This window comes from Achroia grisella, unplaced genomic scaffold (genome assembly GCF_030625045.1).
Source record: "Achroia grisella isolate CSIRO2021 unplaced genomic scaffold, CSIRO_AGI_Agris_v1 utg487, whole genome shotgun sequence".
Lineage (NCBI taxonomy): Eukaryota > Metazoa > Arthropoda > Insecta > Lepidoptera > Pyralidae > Achroia > Achroia grisella.
Window position 1 is genome coordinate 2,837,209 of NW_026712891.1, and position 11,690 is coordinate 2,848,898.

The 11,690-nt window shown below is 30.9% G+C and overlaps 3 protein-coding genes across 3 annotated transcripts; 2 read left to right on the forward strand and 1 right to left on the reverse strand.

Annotated features, from left to right (window-relative positions):
* The first annotated feature begins 1,371 nt into the window (after nt 1-1,371).
* LOC131846065 (uncharacterized) lies at nt 1,372-2,724 on the forward strand. Its single transcript, XM_059195286.1, has 3 exons — nt 1,372-1,435; nt 1,748-1,872; nt 2,485-2,724. The coding sequence occupies exons 1-3, from the start codon at nt 1,372-1,374 to the stop codon at nt 2,722-2,724; spliced, it is 429 nt and encodes a 142-aa protein (XP_059051269.1).
* A 203-nt stretch (nt 2,725-2,927) lies between these two features.
* LOC131845932 (uncharacterized) lies at nt 2,928-8,593 on the forward strand. Its single transcript, XM_059195096.1, has 10 exons — nt 2,928-2,988; nt 3,786-3,914; nt 4,001-4,112; nt 4,527-4,670; nt 5,173-5,228; nt 5,306-5,395; nt 5,616-5,707; nt 6,647-6,932; nt 7,292-7,482; nt 7,866-8,593. Exons 1-10 carry the CDS (start codon nt 2,928-2,930, stop codon nt 8,088-8,090), a joined length of 1,386 nt encoding a protein of 461 aa, XP_059051079.1. The 3' UTR covers nt 8,091-8,593.
* Nucleotides 8,594-8,709: 116 nt separating this feature from the next.
* On the reverse strand, nt 8,710-11,690 carry LOC131845873 (uncharacterized). Its single transcript, XM_059195020.1, has 3 exons — nt 11,613-11,690; nt 10,413-10,601; nt 8,710-9,594 (listed from the first exon to the last, which is right to left on the reverse strand). Exons 1-3 carry the CDS (start codon nt 11,661-11,663, stop codon nt 8,821-8,823), a joined length of 1,014 nt encoding a protein of 337 aa, XP_059051003.1. The 5' UTR covers nt 11,664-11,690; the 3' UTR covers nt 8,710-8,820.

The following is an 11,690-nucleotide window of genomic DNA, read 5'->3' on the forward strand; positions in this document are numbered from 1 at the left end:
GTATTCATAATACCATTGAACTTTTTTATTAAAAAGGTTTTATTGGAGTTCTAGACTAAGCATGCAAATTTCATTTAAATCAGTTCAGTAGTTTTTGAAAGCGAGACAGACAGACAGACAGACAGACAGACAGACAGAACTGATTTATAATATTAGTAAGGATTGATGATGCTAATTCTTTTTAAATAGCGTAAGCGTTTCTTGATTAGACTGCATTTCTGTGATATATATATGTATATGGTGTATTGAAACATAATAAATAAATGGAAATATTTACATGATTCGGGTTATCGATGGCCAAACCTCATTGTATAATGGCATAGTTTTTCAAGCCAGTTTGTAAACAATTGTACTTACTTGAATTGTTTGCATCATCATTTCCATTGTCATGTATTGTATAAACTACACGTACTTATTAGAAACATAGATAGACATATAGACCTTATATCTAGTACTTAACTATAGCTTTGGCTGTTGTAATTTATGTTATTAGTTAATAATTTGTGGTTATATAAATTGTAAAAAATAAAGGTTTAATATGAAATATAGAATTTTTGTGATTTGTATAGCTACTATATTGCCCTTCGGTAAGTATGTACATTTCTTTTATATTAATATTCATATCATTGAACATTTTTATGGTTTTATTGGAGTTCTAAAAGCATGCCAGAACGTTTCCATAAACATGAAACTGATCTATACAATTTCTTTGATTGAATTACTAGTATATAAAATATGAGGCCATACTTTTATATTTTACTAATAAATAATTCTAAAAGTTGTTCTTTTTTTAAATATTAGGTAGATAATTGTGAATGAATAATATAAATAACCCTGTGATATATATGGAAGTTGGCTTAAAAAAAGTGTAGGTAATATCCGCTTTTTTATTGGGGGGTTTTACTGTCAGGTGCTTAGACCCATAACACTGCGACCGGCTTAGTGACAGATAAGTCTGAGAAACAGGTTTAGATCTAGACATTACATAAATTAACAGACATTCAAAAATTAAACTAAACTTATTTTATAATAAACAGATTCTTACTTATTTTATAATATCTAGACAGGTATTTCCAATGATAAACGAAGTACCAAAATTGTTTTAATCATCATATCAATTTTTTCAAGAACCATGCATGTATAGATATTTATTAAATATTTAGTTGCGGTATTTATGAAACTAACGTTAAATGAAAACAAAAATATAGTTGTTAGGCAGTCTTATATCAGTCAAGAAAATAATATATACCTTATTTAGTATTGTCAAGATAGAGTCTTACAATTTTTTGTACTTTACGAACATTATATGTCATCTTTATGTCCTAAGTGATAAAATGCAGTCCGTGGCGAGCTGTGCCCGCGAATCAAGCTATGTATGCCCACAGAAGTGCTAGAGCAGGACTACAAACTGATGGTGATGAAAATCTGCCGAGAAGTAAGTAAAGTAATAGATACCTATATACATTGCTCTTATATTGGGCGGCCTGATTGTACACGGTAACCGTTGCCTATATAGGCACATGAATAGCACTACGGACATCAAGTTATCATGTGTGATACTAATGATGCGTTTCCATACCAGAGTACTGAAATGTAAACCAACAACCGAAATAGAGCTTACAAAGATAACTGCTTGGCGGCTGAAGTAGTTGAGACTGAATACCTACGCAGACAACTGTTCACAATCTATCTATGATATGTACTATATATTAATAAAAAATATGTTATAATATTGCATTTCTTTCAGTCTTTCTCCATTCAATATACAAATTTGGTTGGTGTAGACCAGATTCAATAGCACCACAATTTTTGAGAAAAGCCATCAACATATCGCTGCCCACGTGGCAATCAACACAAGCTAATTACATTTATGTAAGTGAAAAGTGAGGAATTCATTACCATAAAAAAATCTAATAATCGTAATATTAATGCAAATTATTAAATTATATTTTGCATTAATATTATAAGGATGCAGTTCTATTGTCTCTACAGTTAAATGTGATATCTTGGTATCATACAACACCGTTGGTTATGAATCTTAAAAGAAACTAGATGTTACCAAATATAACTCTTATTTCAACCCTTTTAAATTATTTGTAAATATACAATATAGCCTATGGCTGTTCTTATAATACGATCTTTCTTCATGTCAAATTTTGTTCATTTTTAGTTAAGTCGTTTGATCGAGTAGTAGTATGTAGCAACCAGACAGACAGAAAGACTCATTGAAAACATTAGTATTCGAGTTGTTATTTACTGATAGTTCTTATTTGTATTTCTATAAGTTAATTTTGTAGTTTCAAGTAACAATAAAAATAAATACATATTAATTGCTTACATTGCTCAGATTGAACTTTGAAATTGACTTTAGAAATTGTGTTTGTGTGTGATCAAATAAAGAAACCAATTTTATACATAAATGACGCATAGAAACGTGCCAGTGTCACTATTCATGTATTGTTTTATATTATTTATAAATTTCAGCTAATAGAGAATAAAAACACACAAAGATTTCACTTGCAATGCATCGTAATGAAATTCTACGTGCCCAGGAAATACTTGTTTCGACGTGGCCGTATTCCTATGTATTATTGCCAAGGACATGCAATGGTAATGATATTCAACAACGTCAATAAATTGGAGATCCACGAATTTTTCATACACTCCAAACTAAACATGCCTGCTAATTTAGCTTTCGAATTCTTCCATCCAACGCCATTATAAGACGCTAATTTGGGCGAGGATTTATTGGTATGCCAAGATTTAAAAGGTCATAGCCGAAATCAAATTGTATCTTTAAAACGAAAATGTTCAATTTAAGTATTAAATGTACCTAAATAAATATTCATTGTTTTATCTGGCCACATTATCGTAATCAACATAATATGCTATAAAAGTAAAGAGAGAGATAAAAAAAAGGAATAACCATGTGTTATGATGTCGTTTACTACCCTCACATAACTCCCAATGCTTGTCAATTTATATCTCGTTAGTTTATGAAAAAAAAAGACTCTTGTAGAGAACAGAACACCAATAATAAACTAAAATCATTCCGTGAAATAGCAGTAGGCTGGACCCGTATAAGAACAAATATGATTACATATAACTAAAATAAATAACACAGAATAGATCCAGCGAAATGTTGCATTTAGCCCTATCAACTATCCCATCTGGAATAGCAATCGTGAAAGAATCTTGTTTACATTAAGTATGTGTTAAAAAGTAGATATGATTATTGGCATTATAGCGTATGATAGGCATTTATTGTTTAGAAACAGTTATCCTCATTACGAGTTATTGATACAAGAAATACAACAAAGTACAACAAAGAAACAATACAAGAAATGCTTCATTTCATCTTCATTCTACAAGCATTAAACATCTTTTACTTGTTGTGTTCAAAAAACTTTTAAGACACAGTGTTTTCTCTTTTTTAATCCAAGATGGACGTTTTATTTTTTCTTTTAATATTTACATCGCGTTTGTATACTCAAATATTATATCGTTAATATCATTGTAAAATATGTAATAAACAAGCAATAAACGTAGATATTTAAAATATATTATTATTTATTCTAATGTAGCTTTCATATATTGCGATCTCAACTTGGAATGTTTGATATGATTTAATTTACAGAAAAAATGCTTTTATTTATTTATATTTATAAGTTTTTACATACGTAATTAAAAGAAACCTAATATAAGTATATTTATAACTTATGACATTTGTCTCGTCGTTTTTAATGAAATATCATTCTCATTTCATATTCCGTTCCTGCGAATAGTTATTAACAATTCTGCAACAATTTTACGCGATTTTGCTACTTGTCACGACGATTTCACACTAAAACCCGCTGATGGCATTTTGAAGGACCACACTTTCACCTGGTTGGGGTTTGTTCAATACATGCATGGTTAGTATATTTAGTAGTATTAAATAGGTAAATATATTTGTAGTATACTTTTGAAATACGTATATAAATTTACTATGATATCGTAGTTACAACAGGATTACCACACCACAGTAAAGCTCCGAGAGTCGTTCTCGTTCAGAAGCAATTCGTTATAGGGACCGCTACGGACCTATTGCATTTACCAAAAAATTATAAACTGTAAGTAATGACAAGATCAACTATTAGTTTCTTTCATGAATCAGTTAAGAATATGTACTCAAATATATTTCTTAGAGACTTATGAAACAGACAGTATATAAATAAATAGTTATGTATCCATTACATGTTTGCAATCTCAATATTTACGAGTACAATACTGTTATGATCTGCGAACGGCATAGCTTAGGTCTTTACCAGTCCAATTTACACCAAAAGGTGGTGTTCATATTTGACCGGAACTAAAATAATTTGGGTATCAATTTATATTACTGTATAACTATACACCGGTGAGAGAAAAATAGTCAATATAACAAAAATGAAATCCAGAGCCTACTGTAGACTCGCCTCTTGTCATGTCGGATTCTAATGTACCTAGCTTTTAGATTTGGTAATTGATAAAAGATTGTTTTACAGTGGTAGCATCATATTTGGTGATTACGAACGTGATGAAGAAGATTGCGGCCTTTCAATGCAGCAGACAAAACTGGGTATACAGTGTCCTCGTGCTTATATTGAAATGCCACTGCTAGAAATCACTCCTCATCCAGAGTTCTCCAGGTAATTAATTAATACATTATGTCGTTTACAAACTTTCAATTGTCAAAATCGATTTTAATAGTTATTGCTTAATTTTCGTACTTAATACACATTATTTACAAAGTTAGTTGGGTCTTAACATGAATACATTTATGGTAAATAAAGGTTACCTCTCTATCTTTCATTGAACAAACTAATGACGATATTAGGTAATAAATTCAAAAGTGTTTATCTCTCTTGACGTTTTATAAATAATTATATGCCAAATAAAATTTTTTCATAAAAATATTTATATTAAGACCTGATTAACTACATTAATAATTAGATTTTCTTTTTATGTAATATTGAAAACTATATAAATTAATTTTTAAGATGTTGGGCGGTAATGTTAGAAAAAAATTATATAAAAATTTGTACGTATGTAGAACGAATACATACATATTTCGAAGAAAAACTTTCTGCTAATTTAATTTACAAGTAATTATTTATTACGGCTAAGTATTTATTTGTTGGTTATTTTCAGATTTGGTGTAGGCAATAGTTTAGCATTGGTAAAACTTCTGCGTCCAATGAAATCATGTAAATATGACAATATTATTGTGAAATGAATAATTAAATAAGACAATTCATTAAAATTATCTCAATACAATTTCCAGATTACATGATACCAATTTGTTTGCCTTCTTTAACAGAAAGGCAAAGGCAACGAAAAAACAAAATTGTTTTTATGGTTGACTACATAAGCAGTAAGTGAACTCGTGCATATGATTTAACATTCATTAAATTTCTTCTTTTTGTAGTGAATAAAGGAAAATATTTCTAATTTTGATACAATTTTGAGATGCAAAAATAATCGTTTACTAAAATCGTCATAATCGCTAATAAATGCATAATATGTATTTAAAATATACAAACAAATACATCCTAATTTAATATTTTTCGCAAATATTATTTTAATTGTTACAGCTGTACCAAGAGATTTTGATTCGGAGAAAATGGGCAAAAAAACATTAAAAATGTATACTCACAAGGACTGCAAAAGACATCGAATGAAGACAGTAAGTTATTATTATAATTTCACCGACTACTATTACTAAATAAATATCAACACATTTATTATGAATCGTAATTCTTTAAGTTGTCCAATATATATATTTATAGCAGTAAAGTTATTTTAAAAAGTGTTTCATTGAAAATAACGCTATATGTGAATGCAGCCTAATATGTATAAAATTCCGAATTTGTTAAAACATCTCATTCTAAACTAATACCGAAATATACGTGTGAAATAATTATAAATAAGTTCTTAGTTGAAACTAGGTCACGGTTAGTTACAACAATTAGATAAAAACACAATGAAGCATTGTCATTTTATTGTACGTATGCGAAGCATGAAGAATGATTAAATAAAATAGAAATTAATTAGATTTATTTTAGCGGGACTCTCGTCTCTTATATAAGCACATGAATGAAGCACTACGGATATCATGTCATATTAGATATCGTTGGTACCACTCCAAGAGACTAAGAAGTCATGCCTCGTAGTTAATTTCACTGCCTGCATACTATAACTGAAACACATTACTGATACAGCGCTTACAAAACATGCTACTTATCAGCCGTAGGTGAGACTGAAATATCCGCGCAGATGACTTTTTAATAATTTTGTAAATCTGCCTAATATATGTAATAGTATTATCTAAATACAGCTTACAAAGTAAACTATCAGGCGGCTGAATATACACAACATATTACAATCTCCCTCTGGTAAGATAATTAATAATAATAGTTCTTATTTATACTAGAAAAGACGAGCAGTTAATGAAAAAATATTTATCAAATCAAATAATATATTTACAATACAGGCCTTACAGATTTAACAATATTACACATTATGTCCAATATATTCAGTCTGGATACAAGCGAGAAAATTCTTATACATTATTATATTTACATTGTTCTAATACTCTATCAATAATGAAATATTTATTTTATAGAGGTTAGGCAGCGAAGGTGTCACGCACGTACTGTGCAGTTCCGGCTGCGGGGTCCGTCCGGGGGCTCCTATCGTGAGCCAAACTGTTGACGGGGCCTTTGAATTGATTGGCATTGCCGCTGGTGGTGGTGCCTGCTCCCGAAGATCTATGCGACGGCGCCTCAATAGAGAACCTCCACTGTACATCGATGTATACCCATACTCCACATGGATAATCAATGTTATCACGGCTCATCAATTACCGCAACCATATCCACATAACTTTATGTTGCTAGAGGGAGGATCTAGTAAGTATTATCATTTATTGAACACCTACGTTATTTTCAATTTTAAAGTATAAACGTAGATCATAGAGTTCATAGCTCAACTACGTGTGCAACTACGAAGTAATAGTTATTACTACGTAGTAATAGAAAACAATAACGAAATAATATATAGACATAATTAATGTGAAACAAACTTAAAGCATAGAATCCATCCTGCGCCTTTCTATAGTGGCAGTGGCTAACTTAAAAAATACATGACCGATTTCAATTTCCTGCACTTATAGATAACAAAATTATCAACGAGTACCAAAGAGAGTTTTATTGCAACATAAAGAAATCTATAGCGGACTTTTTAATATTGCTAACAATTATTTTCTCAGGTGTTAGTGTCCAAAAAGGCAATTTCTTAAGAAAAAGAAAAGTCCAAAAACAAGGGTGGCGTGCTCGCACATACGTATCGGGTAACACCTGTTATAAGAGCCTGAAAAAACAACGTCTTGCTTCATTTTTCTATTCAGAGAAATTTGAAGTAAACGCTGATCCGCCTGCTAAAATGAACGTAATTATTAAGGTAAAGATGTATCATATAAATATTTTTTGTTAAGAAACTTCGTTTTAAAAGGTCGAGTCCTATTTCTTTTTTTCGTATTGTTTGTCTGTACCTTAAATAGAATACTTTGATGAAATAAACTTTTTCAACACTATTTTGTGATTTGATACGATTTAGAATGCAAAAATAGTTGAAATACTTAACTTAGTATTATAGATTTCACTCTCGTTATCGGATAAAGGGATCGATTCTTGAAGTATCATAATAAAAATTGTTTCTGCAAAACGTCATTTGGCTAGTGTTAACTGGACTCGTTTTATATATGAAAATAGTATACTAAGTTATGAAATGGAATGTAAGTTATGAAATATATAAATACGAGTATTTATTATGACTATTTTCAGATATCCGCAGGAATAGAGTGTACAATTGTTTGTGCTCGATTGATGATGCCAAATCGTCTCACAACTCCGTTAATAGAGGGTGTCGGCGGGTACAATATTACTATTTCATTCTACACTGAATGGTTTCCCTACAGGTTTTATTTTTCCGTAGGCCTCACTGGCAAAAATACAACGGAAAGAGACAAATTGAATTGGCTCGGAGAACGTAAGGCAGGTTTCTGGTGATGAATTGATAGAAACATAGTTCTACTATTACTGCATGAATAAATCAAATTAAACATACTAAGAAGTCCTATTATCTGTAATAATATTCATTTTGTATATATTGAATGATTACATAGTGGAAGATTTTGTACCTGCACATAAACAAAATTATGTGAATACTTCTGGAAGACCATTAAAGACAATGTTAAACCAAAACTATTACATCATTATATTAGCCTTCTGGCATCCTTTCTTCACTACATATGTGTATAGTATAGATCTCGCTTATGGGCAATTATTTTAATTCCTTTGTAACTTCAAAAGCTAAACATTTTATGTTCTCATTTCACGAAATGTACAATATTTTAACGATATGTTATTTGTAATATATGATACATGTGTAATATTTACAGAAAAAGTGCCTTCAATGTCTAATATTTGATAATAATAGCATATTTGTCTTAAATGTATAGGTATCATATATGTATATGTACGTAGATTTTTTTTATACGTAGACAGCTTATTAGTATTAAAAATTATAAAGATATCCGGGAAGTGTACAATGTAGATTTCTTTAATTGGTTCATAAGATTTCACAAATTAATTTTTCTACATACATATGAATTTAAAGTAGACATAATTCATATTTTATAACACCTTTATTGTATGCAATACGATTTACAAAATTATCAAGAGGAACATATTTAAGGATACTAATATAAAATTAATTTAATTGTATTTGTAATTATTACTACGCAGACTCTACCGATATTGTGTCTTCATCATTCAAACCCTGATCGTTGCTATCAGCCGAAGGAAAATTCGTTGGCGGTGACTGAGAAGGGGGTTGTGAAAAAATAGGATTAACAGGGACGGTTGGAGCAGTTCCTTGAGGGTTTTGAGGTGTGTCAGGGACTTGTGGGAAAGTTTGCTGAGAATCGCTGCTAGTTTGATCAGAACCCGGTGGTGCCAGCGGGTAAGTAGCAGAACCTCCAATGCCTTGAGGAGCTCCTGGAAATAGTTGCGCACCACCTGGCAGTAAAGGTATTTGGGGAAAACTAGGGAACGTACTCGGTGGCGGTAGCTGAGGACTTGTAGGCCTATCTTCTGCTGGTTGTATTTCCGTCTGTTGTTTTTCTGGCGGGAATTCAGCAGAATCGACCACTGTTGTATCTGAATCTACATCTTGTTGTCCAGTAGGGTAACTGGGATAATCAGCCACTGGCTGTGTTGGTATGCTGGGAGGTGCGATTGGCGATATTGGTGCAATGGGTGCAGATGGAGGGTATAAGATGCTGCCTGGAGGATAAAATGGACCTCCTGCTGGGAATATGGGGCTACTGCCGGGGAAGTACGATCCTCCTCCAGGGAAAAATGAACTGCCATCCGAGTATATTGGTGCACCTCCTGGATAGAGACCAGCACTATCTAGAGGGAAGAACGTCTGTTGGAATGGATTAAAGGGATTTATTTGAGGTTGGAATGCAAATTGTGTCTGAAATCCTGGATAACCGGAAATGGGTATCTGCAAATAAAAAGATAAACTTAATATAGAATCAGTAATAAATGAATATAATAATATTACTACTATTATATTACAAATGGTGGTGTCAAAATTTTCTATGATAGTTGCGTTGTACCCGAATGACTTCAACTTGATATATGTTACACATCGAACTACACAATAATTTATTTATAAATTTTATTATTGGATATAATTATATACAAATTTATTGTTTTGATCTATTTATAATATGCAGATATTCTCCATCGTTTGTGTTTGTCATATGACTTTATTAAATAATATAATATATGTTTTTGTTGCATTTTATTTTTTATAGAAGTAGTAAGTAAATACATACTTTCCAAGAATATTTAATGTGACTCGTTTATTATGCATTAAAGTTACATTAAGTGGAAAAATATATTTAAATATGCGCAGATAAGACATAAAGGTTGTATAAATTTATTAGAATGAGATTTTTATTCGCGAAGCAAAAAGTAATGAGGTGAGATCTTTGTCTCTAAATCTTTATAGTGATAAAATCATAGAATGTAACACTCAATAAATATACCTAAAACAAGCTTTAACTCGCATAACTTATAGAATAAATTCTCCCCAAATAACAAAGGTACCCACCAATCTAATGAATTGGGTACTTTTCTTGAATTTATCCATCTATATCTGGAATGTGATGTAGCACAATGTACCAAAATTCATTCAACTCGATACAGCAATATGCGTAAACGAGTAACAAACATCATCATTCCAAGTTCCAAGTATTTTGCAAGATTGAACCTTACAAGCTTTAACTTTTATATATTAATAGGTTAATAACATACAGCGTTAATGAACTGCCTCGTCGAGAATGCGGAGATCTTTGTTTTTGCTGGTATTAATCTTGTCACAAGTTGTCGGCCCGAAGTGGCCCTCGTGACAGTTTGTTGTGAAGTTGCCTTGCTACCATCGGACCAGGCCGACCCTCCCGCAGCTTTGCCAGCCACAGCACAGACCAGCCACACCACCAATACCTACATACAAAACAAATAAGAGCAAGAGATTTGAATAAATTTACATATATTCTAATAAAACTTGAAATCTCTTCATCAATCCTCGGTTTCTAAAATAGCTTTTCACTTTTATATGCAATAATAGATCTGTCTATGACGCTTATCTATTGGCGATGTTAAAAAACAAGTCTTTATGTTATAATATATATGTATTATATAATATATATATATATATATACAGATATCATTCTTTTAAAAACTTTGTAATATATATTTCGGACTATTCGCACTGTGAAAAATATCTTTAGAGTTATTTTAGATTAATATGTACTAACGTAGGTATATATTTCATTGCTCTATATGTCTATTATGAGAGGACAAGGAATACTAATATGTTAAATTACATTTATAATGTTTTTAATCTAAAATTAACATACATTTTCGAAAGCAGATACAGGAATTTATTGAAACTACAGTATAACATAATGTTCAGTATTGCAAATTGTCAGTAGTAGTAGAAATAGTAGGTTTCCATTTATTTTTCAAACAAAACATTACTTTGACACATATCTCGTGAGCTTCGTAGTTTAATAAGCTTCTAGTCACAAAAAAGCGCACCACAAAGATACTTAGTAGTAATGTTAAGCCTACATTTTATCAATGTTACATATATTTCAATGAATTTTTATAATGTGCAACTTTGTATTATTTAAATTTATTAAAACTAAAAATTTAACTACATCAATAAATGGACAGTAGGAAATCTGAAATGATCTTCTATTGTTTCACTTTAATTAGTAGGTAGATAAATTAATAGCCATTTGTCAATAATCCATTGTTTTCATGATAGCCAGTAGTAACTTCCAAATCACTAATAAAAACACGTGTTTATACACAAAACCGTATTAATTCGATTCCGTAAACACACTCACAATGCTATAAGCAACGGTAACTATAAAAGATCACTGATCACGATTATCGATGACGTATGTTTCGATTAATTTACATAATTATAGGTGGCATGTATCGTACCTTCATTTCGGCACTGGGGACCCGATATGTTATAATACGCGCGAAGACCATGTGACGACTCTTATATACCAAAATGTA